Below are 16,329 nucleotides of genomic sequence, written 5' to 3'. Positions count from 1 at the left end.
AAGATGTTGGATAGCCATCTGTCTGAAACGGTATAGGGTTTCCTGCCTAGGCAAGGGGTTGGACTAGAAGACCTCCAAGGTCCCTTCCAACTCTGCTATTGTATTGTATTGTATTGTATTGTATTGTATTGTATTGTATTGTATTGTATTGTATTGTATTGTATTGTATTGTATTGTATTGTATTGTATTGAAAGCAAGAGAAGCTAAACTAGGAAAGTCAACTACCACCGAATGGCCAAGTAAATTATGCTTGCCATCCAAAATATTGGAGCGGAGTTCACAAATGCCACAATTTTAATCATGAACTGTAGATGAAGTGACAGCAGCCTGATTCACACATAACAGTTGGTTCTAATAGCTGAATTCGTGCAGAGTGCTAAGTCGCAATAACATTCTGTAGTTACAATGGCACTGAAAAAAGTTACTTATGACAATTTTTCACAATTGCAACCATTGCATTGCAACATCCCCATAGTCACATGACCAGAATTTTGGACAGTTGGCAACTGGCTCATCTTTATGATATTTGCAATGCCCTGGGGTTATGTGATTACATTTTGCAACCATCTGACAAGCAAAGTCAATGGGGAAACCAGGTTCACTTAACAATCGTATTAATGTAACAACCGCAGTGATTCGCTCAACCACTGTGGCAAAAAAGGTCCTAAAATGGCACAAAAGTCACTTGACCCTCTCACTTAGCAACATAAATTTTGGGCTCAGTCGAAATCATTAAGTTGACGACTACCTGTATTTGATTTGGACTCAGAATAATGTATAAACCTGTTGGACAAACCATAGTTAAAACAAGCCATGGTTTGGTACTAAATCTGAACCTCCCAAACAAAGGGAGAGTCTTAAGAACCACATTGCTGGATGAAAACTAATTCACCTAACCAAGCCATTTGTAAAATAAATGTTAACCAGTGCAAGATTTTTTGAATCCTGCAACCTTTACCATCTGAATCAGTTTTAAGTCCCATAATAGTTCTGCTGTGGCCTGCCAGCAGCCAACAGAGCTGGCAGCAGATTGGGACAGTGAGGAGGTTGGGGAGGAACATGGGCCAGTCCTGGAGTCTGGGGAAGGCTCTGATGAGGGCTCTGTGTCAGAGGCAGAGATGGGGCCAGGGCCATCTGACAGTTATCAGCTGCCTTCGGAGCCTGTTCCCAGTGTGTGCATGCACAGAGATGCCAGATGAAGGGAACAGCTAAGGAACAAGGGTTGACTTGGGAGTAAAGCCACAGGTGGACAGTGAATGGCCCCTCCCATAGAGAATAAAAGAGGAGCGAAAGGGGAGGGGTGTTGGCAGGAGACAATTAGTTCATTCCTGCATTCTTGCCAAGGTATTGTGGCGTCTGAAAGATATCAACCTGGCCACTCTCCACGCCTGATAAAGGTTGGTAATTGTGAACTATCTTGAAAGACTGTGGGCCAGGACTTTGCTGGAGAGGAATTCACTGTAATTCAGGGGTTAATCAGGATAAGCTCAGCTTCGTGCTGCTGGGGAAGCCTAAGTCAAAACAAATTCCTCAAAAATATTGTCTTATCAACCCCTCACCTGAACCTATTTTGTCACCTTTCAAACACCATTCAAACACACAGCAGCTCCCCAGGAATTCTCAACTAAGCCAAAAGTGTGTAACAATAAAACAGGTCTTACAAAAACTCCCTTCATTTCATTGAACACGACTCCTTTGAAGGTTAATGGTGACTGAGGATCGGATGGGCTCTCGTGTTCCAACCTCCAGCCTTCCTGCCTGAAGAAATTTGAAATACATAAAACATGAGTTAATAATTCTTCTGGATGATACATCACGGTTCTGTCCGTCAACTGGATCACAAAATCTTACCAGAAATCCAGAAGCCTCAAAGAAGGGAAAAACACAGCATCCAGGTAGACAGAGAGAAGATTCTGGAAGTCCTTGGGATTTTGGGTAGAAAACGGGTAGAGTGTGTAATCACTAGCTGCAAAAGAAGATGACAAAAGTTAAAAATGAAACGGTTCAAAATTAAATCCATGAGTTTTACAGTTCATTTAGGGTGAAGAATGCTTTGCAATCTTCATTTCATTTTCAAACTGAGCCGTCTATCGTGTTATTTTTTTATTGAAGAAATTTTTAGCCAGATAAAGATGCTACAAATATTAGAAAAGAAATAAAATAGGGAAAGTAGAAAAATAAAGGAAGAAAAAGATTGTGAAGCAGTGGTTCCTGATATTTTTGACAGCAATTATAAATATGTTTATATTTTACTCTCTCCCTCTACAGTTACATCATAATTTTCTTTAAGCTACTTTTCTAATACTCAAACCCATAAATCACAAGCTCATATTACTCTTTTTTCAGCAAAAAGTCCATAAGGATTTTCAGTTTTTTGGGGTTTTAGTCACTGATAAATATAGTTATTGATCTTACTCTAATCAAACAAGTTAATTTCGCCATGTCTGCTAGATCATTATCTTTACCCACCTATCCTCCACGTTTTTCCTTGATTAATTAATTAATATGCTGCACATTTCATTACCCAAGCGGACTCTGGGTGGCTTGCACGATAAAAATAAAAATATAAAAATTAAATATATAAGATATTTATATTTATGAATAAATAACAATTAAAATTATTAGAATTAAATATATGTTGATAACACCTTTGTGCACATAATTGTCTTTCAGCAATAATCATGTATAAAAAAATAATCTTTTATGTCTCTTTTCTAATTCACTGTTCATTAATTCCAATGTTATTTGTGTTATTTCTAATGTTTTGATCACATATGCCATTTCATAGGGACTCAATTATATGGAAAGTTTAAGAAAACTTCAAGTACAGGTAGTCCTCGGTTTACAACAGTTCATTTAGTTGCCAAAGTTACAACAGCAGAGAAAAAAGTGACTTATGACAATATTTCACACTTATGACCATTGCAGCATCCCCATGGTCATGTGTCAAAATTTGGATGCTTGGCAACCAGTTCACATTTATGACAGTCACATTATCTCTGAGTCATGTGGTCAACATTTGCGACCTTCTGACATGCAAAGTCAATAACTTTTGAGCATAGTACACCAAATTGTCTGCTACAACATCCTACCTGTCAACGACTACTTCAGCTTCAACTACAATAATACATACACGGGCAAACAATCTATACAAACTCAAGGTAAACCACTCCAAACTCGATTGCAGCAAATACGACTTCAGCAACAGAGTGGTCAACGCCTGGAATGCTCTACCCGACTCTGTTGTTACAGCCTCAAACCCCCAAAGCTTCAACCTCAAACTGTCTACCATGGACCCCACCCCATTCCTAAGAGGTCCGTAAAGGGGGCATGCATAAGCACACCAGCGTGCCTACCATCCCTGTCCTACTGTCCCCATTTATCTGCATTTACTTCTTTTGTTTGTGTTTATGTTCATACCTTTACTTGTTATCTTGTACGTTTGACAAATAAACAAACAAACAAATAAATTAGGAAGCCACTTAACAACCCAGTTATTAACTTAACAGTTGCAGTGATTCATTTCACAACTGTGGCAACAAAAGTGGTAAAATGGGGCAAAACTCACTTAATGTCTCACTTAGCAACATAAGTTTTGGGCTCAATTATGGTCATAAGTCAAGGACTACCTCTACAAAATGCAAAAAAAAGTAGACATAAAAACTGTAAGAAAGGGATAGTATGAGATTCCAGCATTCCTCAGCTGTACTCATGATGCTTTGGGCTACCGGGGATCAAATTCAACCTTGATTGGAGGACTAAGGATATAAACCTGAAATCGCAGCTCACTATGTCATAAAATGCCATTAGAAAATTAGGAAAGGGGATAGAAAAATGGTACCCTACAAGAAAGAAAGATTGTGCATAACTTACTGGCACAAAAAATGTTAACACTTCATTTCCTCCTAAAAAGTTTTCCCACTCAAGGGCTGCTGGTCAAGAATTGGTTATGTTGTGTCTAATAAAGGGAAGGACTAAGGGTGACATGATAGCAGTCTTCCAATATTTGAGGGGCTGTCACACAGAAGAGGGGATTGAGCTATCCTCCGAAGCACCTGAAAGCAGGACAAGAAGCAATGGATGGAAACTAATCAAGGAGACAATCTAGAGTTAAGGAGAAATTTCCTTACATGAGAACAACTAATCAGTGGAACAGCTTGCCTCCAGAAGTTATGGGTGCTCTAACACTGGATGTTTTTAAGAAGATGTTGGATATCCATTTGTCTGGAGTGGTATATGGTTTCCTGCCTAAGCAGGGGGTTGGACTAGAAGACCTCTAAAATCCCTTCCAACTCTGTTGCTCTGTTCTGTTCTATTCTATTCTAATTGTGGGCTCAGTTGCAATCATTATTTTGATTCAGGTGGTGACATTTTTGCATAGAACTGAATGGCTGAACTGGCTGTCAAAGTTCAAATTTATCGGGAGGTTTTCAAGAAGAGATTGGACAGCTATTTGTCTGAAATGGTATAGGGCCGTGATGGCGAACCTATGGCACACTTGCCAGAAGTGGCACGCAGAGCCATTTCTCCTGGCACACGGAGCCATCACCAGTTCCTCTTCCGGGTTCGGGCGCAGCAGCCAGCTGGTCTTGACACGCATTGGCGTGCGAGAAAGCAGAAGTGGAGCCGCCCGGTGCACATGCGCACGCTAGGAAAATATTTTTGTTTCCAGGGTGCACATGCGTGTCGGCCATTTGGTGATCTGGTTCCTGGCATGCATGCACACCAAAAACCAGCAAAGGAAGAGCAACGGCACGTGCCAAAAGATACACAGAGGGGTTCCTGGCCATCGCTTCTTAGTAATCTGTGGTCGGGGCTTACCTCCCTCCCCCCTCCTGAGTGGGCTTCTTGCATAGAAGCAACCGGGCAGCCGCCGGCTGGAAGCAGCAGCGCAACAGTCGCCGTTACCAGGGGCGAAGGGGTGGCTGTGGTGAGAACGGGCGACCGCCGCCCCTTTGTCTCTTCCCCAACAGCGGCTGTTGTGCTTCCGCTTCCAGCCAGGATGCTGGCGGAGGAGCTGCTGGTGGGGAGGCGAGCTACCCGCATAAAGACGACGCCGAGGGTCTGGCAGAATATATCCCGGCTGGAAGCGGCAGCGCTCCGGACCGCGGATCCTCATCAGAGCTGCGGGCTGGAGCTCTGAAGAAGTCTGCTCAGGGGGGGGAGGGACCGCCCATCCTTGCCATTGCTACTCCTTTGCTGTTGCGCTGCTTCTTCCAGCCGGGATATATTCTGCCAGACCCTCGGTGGCGTCTTTATGCGGGTAGCTCACCTCTCCGCCAGCATCCCGGCTGGAAGCAGAAGCGCAACAGCCGCTGTTTGGGAGAGAATGAAGAACGGTGGTCGCCCGTTCTCTCCACCGCCACCCCTTCGCCCCTGGTAACAGCAACTGTTGCACTGCTGCTTCTAGCCGGGACGCTGGATGAGCTGCTGGCAGGGAGGTGAGCTACCCACATAAAGACGCCGCCAAGGGTCTGGCAGAATGCAGAATATATCCCGGCTGGAAGTAGCAGCGCTCCGGACTGCAGATCTTCATTAGAGCCACGGGCTAGAGCTGTGCAAGCAGCCCGCTCGTGTGGGGAGGGAGGGAAACCCTTGCCCATGCTTGCCACCGCCGCCCCCTCACCCCCAACAGCTGTCACAGTGCTGCTTCTGGCTGGGATGCTGGAGTAGCCAGAAGGAGAAGCTGCCGTGGGGGAGGTGGGCGGGGCAGACACCGATTGCAAATGCTTCTCCCCCAGTGCAGTCCAAGAGACAGCAAAGAGCCTCGGGAGGGTGGGGGAGGCTGTTTTCACCCTCCTCAAGCTCCTTGAAAGCTTCTCGAGCCTGGGGAGGGTGAAAAACAGGTCTATCGCATGCCAAAAGTGAGGGGTCACACGGATGCGCAGGGCGTGTTTGCGTGCATGTGCAATGGGGGGGTCGCACACATAGCATTATGGGTATGGCACGTCTGCGTACGACCCCCTTGCGCTCCCCCCCCGCTTTTGGCACAGGAGCCCAAAAAGGTTCGCCGTCACTGGTATAGGGTCTTCTGCTCAAGCTGGGAGCTAGATTAGAAGACCTCCAAGTCCCTTCCAATGCACCTGTTATTCTGCAAGTTCTTAGCAAGCTGTCAGTTGACATCAGCACTGTTTACCCTCCTTCTCTCCACCATACTCTACACAATGTTGGTATTTCCAATTGTCAACTCAGAATTCACCTCAGAAAGAAAGCAATTGACTTTGCAGATTTTGTTGTACAAATAAGCCGCTGCATACATACCAGGAAATTCACAAGGCTGTCAGTTTCCATTTCCTCACCTGTAAATGCATTCATGAAGGTAGAGAGCGACCGATTCAGCATTTTAAAGAAGGGATCCCTGACAGGATACCTCTCTGACCCACACAACACAGTATGTTCAAGGATGTGGGGCACTCCTGTACTGTCCATGGGAGTTGTCCGGAACTGTACACTATAAAATAAACAGGAAAACATTTGTGTTTTAATGTTTCTTTTCAGGTAGACTTTTTTTTCCCAAGGAAGCTAACAAGAACAAAGCAAAACACTAATAAAACACAATAGTATAATACTCTTCTAATGCCTTCTCCTGCCCAGGTATCAATTTTCTAGCTTTGCCCAACTTTTCTTTTTACCATTTTCATGTTTTCATTCTCATGTTTAGTGTTCTACGCCACTCAGAGTCACTCCATTATGAGATGAGCAGCATATAAATAAGCAAACAGCATAATACAGGGAGTCCTTGACTTATAATAGTTCTTTTAGTGACCGATCGAAGTTACAACGGTACTAAAAAAAGGTGACTTATGAACATTTTTCACACTTATAACCATTGCAGCATCTCCATGGTCACATGGTTTACATTTGGAAGCTTAACAACTGGTTCATATTTATGCTGGTGGCAGTGTCGTGCACGTCCTGTGATCACCTTTTGGGACCTTCTGAACAAGACAGATTCACTTAACAACCATGTCACTGATTTAACAACTGCACTGATTCTTTTAACAAAATAATCTGATAGCTGATAACCAGGCGTTGTCCGGGTATTTATTTATAGGGGGGAAATGTCCGGACCAAACATAATTTCTAATGTTGGATTTTCCCCCTTACCAGGAGGAGCTCCCTTGTGGTTACCATGGCAATTCCACTGTGCTGTATAGTAGAAGCCATTTTACAGCAGTAGCCATTTTAAGACACAATAGGCTGCATCTTAACAGAACACACACCCCGAGGGGTGTTAGGGGTGTCTTTCCCCACAGTATTTTTTTCCGGAGAGTAAGTCATCTGAGCACCAAATTTGGTTGAAATTGCTCAAGGATTCCAGAGTTATGCTGGAACACATACATACACAGTCATTTTATATATATATAGGAAGAAGAAGAAGAAAAAGAAGAAGAAGAAGAAGAAGAAGAAGAAGAAGAAGAAGAAGAAGAAGAGGAGGAGGAGGAGGAGGAGGAGGAGGAGGAGGAGGAGGAGGAGGAGGAGGAAGTAGCAGCAGCAGCAAAAGACGACGTAAAAAGGGGCAAAACTCACTTAACAAATTTCTCCCTTAGCAACATCAATTCAATTGTAATTGTAAATCAAGGGTTACTTATACATGCTGTCAAAGTCGTAAGGAAAACAGTTCACCTATCTCTCTCAATCCACACTCTGGAGAAGCAACGTGCCCAGGACTATTAAAATCAGCTTCCCAACTGAGTGGATGTCTGAACCCATGATTTCTGGTAGAAAAAAACTCTCAGGCCCCAGTGGCCTCAAAGCTTTGGTGCTGTAACTTAATACTTCTGAACCAAAGGCGAATAACAAAAATACCAGACATTTTAAGGGCAGTTATGATGCATGGCTTCAAACGCTTTGAAGACCAGAGGACCCATAAAAATTTCATTATTCAGCATTCTTGACCTGAACAAATTGTTGGAGTCATCTCGTGCCACATGCAAATACTGGGCTCCAGTCTTGTCATGGTTGAGTTTAACAGCCGTCAAGGAAAATTCAGGAACTACCGTCACCTGAATAGAAAAAAAAAATACAGGCATCTCTACAAACTAATACAAATTAAGCTAACGGCACTTCTGCAAGTTCAAGTTCGCAAACCATGCCCAACTACATTGTCCAGAAGGCTCAGCTAGAAGGAGTCATGCTTGCCCGACCAGCTCCAAGCCAGCCATGTACCCCAAATTGAAACGCATGTAGCACATCAGGATGGTGGCTCTCCAAACCATTTTTCAGAAGCTTCCTAAGCTTTCTCAAGAATATTCCCCTTTCCAACGTACTATTCTACACTAGCTGGATACCCATGCTTTGCGACAAAACTATGTGATGGGGCAATGCAGGAGAAATCCAGTTCACTCTGGTTTAATCCATTAGCTCAGTGGTGGTCGGTAATTGAAACACATAAGGGAATATTGCTCCCACCACCTTGAGCCCGGAAACAGTTCCATAGGTGGAAGGTGTAGATATTTTGGTGAGGTACCGATGTTTAGCACTGTAAGGAGCCCCAGACCACTGGGGAGTGGAAAATCTACCAATTTGAACTGAGGTAACAGAATGTGAGGCAACTGGCAGTTGGAACAGAGTTCTTTTCAGGTGGGGAGGGGGAGTAGAACTTTTTAGCATCAGAGCATGTTAATTACTGTATAAGAAATACTAATGATCTGATGGTCATTTCAAAAACTCCCTTCTTAGTGAGCACCTAGAAGCCAAGAGGAGCATACGTGCCAAATTTCAAGTTTGTAGGGTTTATGGTTCTGAAGATTTTGTATGATGCATGAATGGCATTTTGCTTTTATATATATAGATTTACCATTAATCCTCATTAAGCGACCACAATTGCGATGGGCAACTCTGCCACTAGATAAAGCAGTTGCTGAGAAAAAACACAATTGTGCATACCATCTTGTCACTTTATAGACCTGCAAAGGTAGCCAATAGGAGGATTGGTCTCAGAGTTCAGTCATAAGTGGGAACATCACTCAAGTGGGCCATTGTTAAACAATGACTGTATGTATTTGTTAGTTTCCTAGATTTGACTCAAGAGTTCAAGGCAGTTTATATGGAAATTCTCTTAAATTGTATTTCTGCAAAAGTATGAGAAGTCTGTGGAGTTTCATGCAGTTAGTCCTGGCCCTTGGCTCCTAGCCCACCCCATTAATCTTCTGTTTTTTTGCACCATAATACAAAACCAGAGATATGCAAGGCCTCCTTTTCAATGTGCAGTTTGTGTTGCAACCCCCATCCAACAGACTTTAACAAACTTTAATTGGTGTATGGTGTTAAGTCCTCAAGGCTACGACGCCACTGACTGTCATTGCCGGCCTCTGACTGGTTGAGACGCGAGCAGCCAGATGGAGGGAGAATGCAGTGATCGCCTCCCATTAACTTTGGCGTGCGATGCATCGCCTTATTGGGTCCATTGTGAGTCATATCCTACCTAATGGCTCAGAAGCCCCAATTGCCTATTATTTGCGCATGCTCTCAGCAGCTGAAAGAAATTACAGTCAGCTGGATAATGAGGCCCTAGCTGCTGTAGCAGGGGTAAAGCGGTTTCATGATTACGTTTATGGGCGTTTTTTTCACTTAGTGACCGACCATAAACCCCTCTTGGGTCTTCTGGCGGGGCATCGCCAGACTCCTCAGATTTTGTCTCCAAGAATGTCCAGATGGACAGTCTTTTTAGCGGCATATAATTATCAGCTACAATATAGGCCAGGAAAAAACTTGGGGCACGCTGATGCCCTCAGTCGCTGCCTTCTACCAGCACCTGTTTTGGACTCTGCACCTACAGTTTCGGTCCTCTTAATTGAAGAGTTGGCCATGCCAGTATCCACCCGGGATATTGCCAGGCTCTCTGCCACAGACCCCATATTGGCCCAAGTTTTGGATTGGGTGCGCAGGGGGTGGCCACAGGGGCCAGTAGATCCTGAATTTCACCCCTATTATATACGTCAGCATGAGTTGTCCATCCTTAACAGGTGCCTGTTATAGGGCAATAGGGTGGTAGCTCGCCCAAAGCTTAGGTCACCAATTTTAACTTGCCTGCACACTGCTCACCCGGGCATTGTTCGCAAGAAGGCTTTGGGCCGAAGCTATGTATGGTGGCCCAAGATTGACCAGGAAATAGAAAACTGGGTAGCCACCTGCCAGCAGTGCCAGCAATCTAGACAGGCTCCCCCTTTTGTGCCTACCAGGGAAGGGGACATGCCCCGGGCTCCATGGGCACGAGTCCATTTGGATTTCGTCAGCCCTTTCTTAGGGCAGAACTTCTTGGTCCTCGTAGATGTCTACTCGAAGTGGGTGGAGCTGGCACTCATGCCCTCTACCACTTCGGAGGCCGTAATTAGGTTGCTGGGGAGGCTATTCGCAACCCATGGGTTGCCTGACGTGGTGGTGACTGACAATGGGCCCCAGTTCACGTCGGCACCCTTCCAGATGTTTTTAGGCCAGCATGGCATATGACACACCCTGACGGCCCTGTTCCACCCGGCCGGAAATGGCCTGGCAGAACGAACCATCCGGTCAGCTAAGGAAGCATTGGGCTGCCTGGGGCCAGGGAATTGGCACGACAAACTGTCCCAATATCTCCTGGCACAGCATACAACCCCGTACCCAATCACCAAGCAAAGTCCCGCAGAACGGCTTATGGGTCATCGGTCCCGGACAACCCTGGACAGGCTACACCCTGGATATGCAGCAGAGAAAAGCCCCCTCGCAGGCAACCTCACACGGGCCTTTAATGTGGGAGACCTAGTCTACGCCCAAAACTATGGGGCCAAACCAAGGTGGCTTCCCGGACAAATCATGCAACTAACTGGACCCTACTCTTATAAGGTCCAGCTCAGTGACGGGTGAATGTGGCGCTGACACATCAACCAGCTCAGACGGTGAGCCACCAGCGCAGCAGACCAACAGGCCCAATCCTGCCCTGAGGAACTAATATCGGCAGAGGCTGCTCCAGCGCAGACAGAGCTGCACGCAACACCCCCTACCGATGCATTCTTGTCGCCAGGCTTACCTGAGAATCTGGTCAGTCCTGTGGCGGTCAAGTTTCCTGCCGACTCACCTGCGCAGTCTCCTGATGTTCCACAGGACTGTTCCTCCTTTGGCCACCGCCCCTGAACTAAGGCGATCTGACGGAGCCGATGCCAGCTGGCGTATTTGGCTGACTACGCATGTGCTAACTGGGAGGAGAAGGGTGTTAAGTCCTCGAGGCTACAATGCCATTGACTATCATTGCCGGCCCGATTGGTTGAGACGCGAGCAGCCAGCTGGCGGGAGAATGCAGCCATTCTATTGGTTCAGCGTCTGACAGCTCTAGTATAAAAGGGCTGTCAGCTGACAAATGTTGCTGTTTGCCGGGTTGAGGTTGGCCTTACATTTTACCGTGTTAAACTGTTAATAAAGGTTGTGTTAGCTTCAACCTGCCTTGCCTCGGTTCCTGTCTGCCTCGTTCTCCCTACAGAACACATTCTAAATGAAGAGACCTTACAGGAAGGCTGGAACCATTGTTAATTTCTGAATTAGCCAGCTTCCACGGAAATACACTCTGAAAAACCTAAATTAGCCGGAATCCCGAATTCAAGCTGAAAGAAGGTGACTTGTAAACAAAACCTTTTACCTGGTTTACAGTGAATCCATGGATTTTATCCCCACTTTTGAATTTCACTGCCCTTTCATTTGCAGAACTGCTCGTCCATCGCCACAGTCTTGGCCCGAACAATCCGGAACTATGTAAGCTTTAAAAAACAAAACAAAATGACCAAAGATCAGTTTTTAAGAACAGTATTTCTCAACCCTGACAATTTCAAGACATGTAGATCTCAATTCCCAGAATTCCCTGGCTGGAGAATTCTGGGAATTGAAGTCTATATGAGTCTTAAAAGTTGCCATGTTTGAGAAATACTATTTTGGAAGTGAAGTTGTATGAGATATACTGTAAATAAGAGCAGCATCTTGCTTTGTAAAGAGAAGAGAACAGAGCTGGAGTTGGACCATAGCAGGATCTATTTTCAAAAGTTGTTTGGCCCCTTAATTATAATAATCCCGGGGGTGGCTGCAAACTAAACATTGGAATGTTAAATCCAATTCAAAACAAATCAAAGGAAATGAAAGCAAGTCATTTAATCCTTCCCCAAGAAAGAAAAGTAGGGAAACACTGCCTTGAGGTAATCCATACGAGCATTCTTCTGGTTTTGTATATTTCCATGTCCCTCCTGAACATTTTTATTGTTACAAACCATTCTTTTAAGACAGGGGTGTCCAAACTTGGGAACGTATAAGACTTGTGGACTTCAACTCCCAGAGTTGCAGTCCACAAGTCTTAAAGTTCCCAAGTTTGGACACCCCTGTTTTAAGAGGACACCAATAGCCCCTCAAAAAAAAAAAAAACCGAAAATAAGGAAAACTGCAGCCAAAGTCCGATCCAGATTTCTTAAAAGATAAATGAGGCATGCAAGGAGGCTATTATTTGACTTGGTGCGGGGATAAATCTTTGACCTGCTATCCCACCCAGCTCAGTTCCTCTGAATGGCCCATGCTTCAAGGCCTAAAAACAATGCTAGCCGAAAGATACAAAGTAGCGCCTATAAACTTAGTTCTCCAACTTAAGTTCCCTTTAGTTTCTTTCTACGATTCGGGCTCTTTAAATACATACCAACGGGAACAATACATTAGAGAGGCTCTTGTCCACACCCACCATGGCTAAGCAGCATGTGCGCATCGTAGAGTTGATCTGGCAGGCACAAGAAAGCACTTTGCACACGCTCAGAGCCCTCTTTCCTTTCCCGCACCCTCCCTAACAGCGAAGCACCAGCCTTTCCAGGACCGATCGGGCGTTTCCATACCGAGGGTGTTCCCAATTGGGAAGCAGCAAAACGGGTGGGAAGGAAAGAAGGAAGAAGAGCCCCTGAGCATGGGCAAAGCGATTTCCCACAGAGAAGCCAGGCTTCGCCCTCCCGCCCAGCAGCCCCCTCCTCCTGCTCCTGTCCTCACCGGGGGAGGCCCCTCCGAGCCAGCCACAAGCACCACATGGCGACCTCCCTGGCGGAAAGCAAAGCCACGCTGTTTCTGCGGGGCTGCTGCTGAGGTTGCTGCTTGCTTCTCTTGACCTGGATAGAACTCCCCCCCCTCTCCTGCGAAGTGCGCACGCGCGGGCCTTTCCTCGCTTACTCCAGCGCGGTTGCGGAAAGTTCCGCGCTCGCGCGGCTCCGCCCCTTTCCGCCTCCCCCCTCCCCCCCCACAAAACCCTCGAGCCTTTGCAAACCGGTGTTTGAAACAGCGCCGGCGGCATCGTCTGTCCTCGCCTTCCATCTATCAAGTTGGGAGCAAATGTTTTTGCAGCGTGCAAAACTCGCATCCCTGAGCTTTGCTTGCAAAAAGTCCAGGGCGCATAAAGGGAGTAGCTCACGTTTGCATTTTCAAGAGCAGTTCTTTTAAAATCTTTCGCCTTAAATGTCTGCAGACGCCATCCCAGGTCATGGCTGTCCCAAAGGTGCCCCCCCCCCGGCCCCAGAAGGCATCTGGACTTTAATTTTGAAGACCTTTCGCTTCTCACCCAAGAAGCTTCTTCAGCTCTGACTAGCTGGTGGGGAAATGGAAGGATTTATATTCCTTGTCATTTGCATCCTTTTAGAGCAGTGGTGGGTTCCCATTCCTGTTGCAACTGGTACAGGGTAACGGGGCCCGGCGGCCACCACATGAGCACGGGCAGCATGCACATATGCGCTCCTGTGACACTCCGCGATGCCTCTGCAATGTTCCAGCTGCTAGTCGGAGCGTCACGCAGGCACCATACGCTCCATGAAGGAAGCGCTGAAGAGCTCAAATACAGGGCGGGTGGGCCCTCCAGAGCACTGTACCAGAATGGGGACTCGGTGGTCCCGGCAGGCATCGGTACGCCTGTACCGGGGCGTACCGTCTGCAACCAACCACTGTTTTAGAGGGTCGTTCATCAGAGACGTGGTGGCTCAGCGTCTTAGATCCTGAGTCACCATGTCCCTGATCAACAACCCTTGTCCATCAGAAAGATTCCGCGGTTTAAATCCCTAGCGCCATATAATGGGGTGAGCTCCTGTAGCTTCTGCCAACCTAGCAATTTGAAAGCACCTAAAAAAAAATGCAGGTAGAAAAATAGGGACCACCTTTGGTGGGAAGGTAACAGTGTTCTGTGCACCTTCGGTGTTTAGTCATGCTGGCCACATGACCATGGAGATGTCTTCAGACAGCTCTGGCTCTTTGGCTTTGAAAGGGAGATGAGGACTGCGCTCTAGAGTCAGGAACGATGAGCACATATGTGCGAGGGGAACCTTTACCTTTAGAGGGTCGTTGAAGCATTTGGATATTTATCTGTGTCCTCAGGGTCACTTGAGTGGTGTTTCTGGTTACCCGTACTCTGATTTTTTCTCTCTCTCTTCTGGAAATCCATTCCTACTCCAGCACCACTCAAAGGTTGTTCGTCCCAAATTGTATAGCTAAAATTCTGTAGAGATTCCCAGTCATCCTGAGAATCCCATACCCTGAGGACAGAGATAAACCACCAGGTGCTTCAGCGACCCTCTAAAAGTTTGCAAATGACCAGCTGTCTGCAAGGAATATAAATCTTTCCCCACTAACCCTGTCAGAGCTGAATAACGTCTTGGATGAGAAGCAAAACATCTTCAAAAGAAAAAACAAGAAAATCCAGTTACCGCCTGAAAAAGCACCTTTGGGACTTTCATCTTAATACAAGTAATCCTCGAATTACAACGACAATCAAGCCCAAAATTTATGCTCCTCAGCGAGACATTTGTTAAATGAATATATTTACAGCCTTTCTTGCCACAGTTGTTAAGTGAACCACTGCAGTTGTTAAATAAGCAATATGTTAAGTGAATCACTGCAGTTGTTATTGTGAATCTGGCTTTCCCATTGACTCGGTTTGTTATAAAGTCATACAAGGGGATCGTGTGATCCCAGGACACTGCAGGCATCCTAAATATGAACCAGTTGACAAGCATCCAAATTTTGATCTTGTGACTGTAGGAATGTTGCAATGGCTGTAAGTGTGAAAAACAGTCACACCATTTTTTTCAGTGGCATCGTAACTTTGGTCACTAAATGAACTCTTATAAATCAAGGATTATCTGTACTTTTTTTTTTTGTTCTGAAGTTTTGAAAGCAACAAGGTGTTCCAAAGTGGAGGATGGCAATGTGGCCACTTCAAGCAAACACATTGCTTGTTCTGTGTGCATATAGAAGTCTTTATTGGCCAAGAAATTTGTCTTTGGTGCATATGCTCTCCTTGTACATAAGGAGAATAAAAATACATTCATCAAGAATTAAAAAAAATACAACACTTAATGATAGTCAAGGTTACTAATAAGCTATCAAATCATACTAGAAAACAAAAACAATGTAAATTGAAAGATACAAGCAAGATGGTTATAGTCATAAGTGGGGAGAGATAGATACTAGGAAGGAAGAGCAGAACAGTAGTAATAGTCTAAGTACATTATTTCACAGTGTTGTGGGAATTAGTTGTTAAGCAGAGTGATGGCGTTTGGAGAAAAACTGTCCTTGTGTCCAGTTGTTCTGGTGTGCAGTGCCCTATAGTGTCGTCTTTAGAGTAGAAGTTGAAAGAATGGATGTGTGTGTAGATATTTTCACAGCCCTCTTTTTGATTCTTACAGTACACAGGTCCTCAATGGAAGGTAGGTTGGTAGTAATTGTTTTTTCTGCAGTTCTAATTATATGTTGAAGTTTGTGTCTTGTCTTGTTTGGTTGCAGATCCAAACCAAACAGTTATGGAGATGCAGATGACAGACTCAATAATTCCTCTGTAGAACTGAATCAGCACCTCTTTGGGCAGTTTAAGCTTCCTGAGTTGGTGCAGAAAGAACATTCTTTTTTGTGTGTGCTTTTTGATGACATGTTTGATGTTAAGTGTCCATTTTAAGTCTTGAGATATGATAGAACTTAGAAAGCTGAAGGTCTCTACTGCTGATATTATGTTGTCTAATATTGTATAAGGTGGTAGTATGGGAGGTTTTCTTCTAAAATCCACTACCATTTCTACTGTTTTGATATGCCTATATTGGAGTTAGAAGAAGTATAGAAACAACACTTTAAGGTCACTTTTAAGTACAGATGGCTTTAAGGAACTTGTGATTGGAAGTATCTATTTCTTTTCTTATCTTTATACACCAGCAGTGCGTCCTGCCTTCTTTTGCCTATCCTTATTTAAAAGCATGTCATTGTAGTGAAAGTGGGGTGGGATAAGCATTTTGTAATCATAAGGAATTCAAGTATATTCAAAGAGTTCAAGGAATTCAAACATATGAAGAACGGTTGCAGGAACT

The 16,329-nt window shown here is 45.0% G+C and overlaps 1 protein-coding gene across 1 annotated transcript in view; it reads right to left on the bottom strand.

Annotated features, from left to right (window-relative positions):
- The window catches only part of PITRM1 (pitrilysin metallopeptidase 1), a 61,990-nt gene extending 48,870 nt beyond the window's left edge, over positions 1-13,120 (bottom strand). The window contains exons 1-6 of the mRNA XM_081970905.1: positions 12,986-13,120; positions 11,613-11,730; positions 7,901-8,007; positions 6,301-6,452; positions 1,853-1,967; positions 1,663-1,759 (exon numbers count right to left, since the gene is read on the bottom strand). Of these exons, the coding sequence (XP_081827031.1) occupies positions 1,663-1,759; positions 1,853-1,967; positions 6,301-6,452; positions 7,901-8,007; positions 11,613-11,730; positions 12,986-13,023 (627 nt within the window). The 5' untranslated portion in view covers positions 13,024-13,120. The remainder of the gene's footprint in view (positions 1-1,662; positions 1,760-1,852; positions 1,968-6,300; positions 6,453-7,900; positions 8,008-11,612; positions 11,731-12,985) is intronic.
- Positions 13,121-16,329: the final 3,209 nt, after the last annotated feature.

The sequence above is a fragment of the Natrix helvetica genome, assembly GCF_964273705.1.
Source record: "Natrix helvetica genome assembly, chromosome: Z".
NCBI lineage: Eukaryota > Metazoa > Chordata > Lepidosauria > Squamata > Natricidae > Natrix > Natrix helvetica.
Note: the sequence above shows the minus strand (reverse complement) of the source record. Positions and strands in the feature narration are given on the sequence as shown.